The sequence below is a fragment of the Bos indicus x Bos taurus genome, chromosome 29 (assembly GCF_003369695.1).
Source record: "Bos indicus x Bos taurus breed Angus x Brahman F1 hybrid chromosome 29, Bos_hybrid_MaternalHap_v2.0, whole genome shotgun sequence".
NCBI lineage: Eukaryota > Metazoa > Chordata > Mammalia > Artiodactyla > Bovidae > Bos > Bos indicus x Bos taurus.
In genome coordinates, this window is record NC_040104.1 from 23,867,612 (window position 1) to 23,869,352 (window position 1,741).

General features: G+C 40.1%; 1 protein-coding gene across 1 annotated transcript; it reads left to right on the forward strand.

The window, feature by feature from the left end:
* Window positions 1–814: 814 nt before the first annotated feature.
* Window positions 815–1,741, forward strand: LOC113886186 (olfactory receptor 8B3-like). Its single transcript, XM_027532187.1, has one exon. It carries the CDS (start codon window positions 815–817, stop codon window positions 1,739–1,741), a length of 927 nt encoding a protein of 308 aa, XP_027387988.1.

A 1,741-nucleotide genomic window follows, 5' to 3' on the forward strand; every position in this document is an offset into this window, starting at 1 on the left:
ATATATAATTTCCTTATTCCCTTTTATACAAATCTATACCCTGGGGAAAAGAGTCAGCAAGCTTCTAGCCTGTTTTTAACCAAGTGTATTACATCAGGACTCTCACATTAAATTTTCTGTGTCTAATCAAGTAGCAAGTATGATAATAAAAGGCTTTATTTTCTCTGCTGCTTGAAAGGACTGAAATAATTATCAGAAGTTATAATAGTTCAGAAAGGCTTCTCAGACATATGTCTTGGCCAGCTTCTCAGAATCAAAGAACTCAAGGCTCAGGAACCTGAAATTGCATTTCCAATCCCAACTGGGTAAAAACCAAGGATAAGGGAGCCAGCCCTGAGGTTTTCTGAACTAAGGAGGGTGAGTTTCTGAATTTAATTTATAAACTTATTCCCTGCTTAGATGAAAGTATAAGGACCGAATATATGCCCATTCTTTCTCATTTTGTGCAGATCTGAGACACAGGTGAAATTGGCAGAGAAATCTGTTAGAGGGTCATCACAGAATGCTTATAGACATGAGGTGGTTCTGTCTTGATCTATCCTTCTTGCCCTTTGTTTTTCCAGCAGTTATATTTGCATGTAACAGCACTGGCCTTGACTCTGATGTTTGTGATTTCCTTTGCTATGTTTAGCTTATACAAGTCTGCAAAACTCTATCCTGATAAAGGTAAAGGCAGATTCTGTGGGACCAGGTAGGACTAGTCTCTGACATTCCCAGTGTTTACCCTCCCTTGTAGATGAGACACTGTGGCAAGGGCTGAGTTGTTCTCTAATGGAACCCTTTCTCTTGTGTCCACAGATTCCCTTAGAGAAGAATGGCTCCTGGAAATGACTCTTTTGTGACTGAATTCATTCTGTTGGGATTAACAGACCAACCAGATCTCCATCTCCCCCTGTTCATCTTCTTTCTAGGAATGTACATGGTGACTGTGATGGGAAATTTGGGATTGCTAAATCTAATTGTTCTAAATTCACATCTACATTCCCCCATGTATTTTTTCCTCTTTAACTTGTCTTTCATAGATCTATGTTATTCTTCTGTGTTTACACCCAAAATGCTGATTAACTTCACATCAAAGAAGAATATTATTTCTTACATGGGATGCATGACCCAGCTCTACTTTTTCTGTTTTTTTGTCATTTCTGAATGCTATGTGCTGACATCAATGGCCTATGACCGCTATGTGGCCATCTGTAACCCACTTTTGTATAATGTTGCCATGTCCCCTAAAGTGTGTTCCAGCCTTATGTTTGGTTCCTACTTGATGGCATTTTCTGGTGCCATGGCTCACACTGGATGCATGCTGAGACTGACCTTCTGTGATGCAAACACCATCAACCATTATTTCTGTGACATCCTCCCTCTGCTTGAGCTTTCCTGCACAAGTACCTACATCAATGAGCTGGTAGTTTTCATTGTGGGAGGCATCAACATCATTGTGCCCAGTCTCACCATATTTGTCTCTTATGGCTTCATCCTCTCTAGTATCCTCCACATCAAGTCCACAGAGGGCAGGTCCAAGGCCTTTAGCACCTGCAGTTCCCACATCATTGCTATTTCTCTTTTCTTTGGATCATGTGCATTTATGTATCTCAAACCATCTTCTGTTGGGTCTCTGGATGAGAGAAAAATTTCCTCTGTCTTTTATACCAATGTGGTTGCCATGATGAACCCTTTAATCTATAGCTTGAGAAATAAAGATGTGAAATTCGCTGTGAGAAAAATTCTGAGTTGTAGGTAG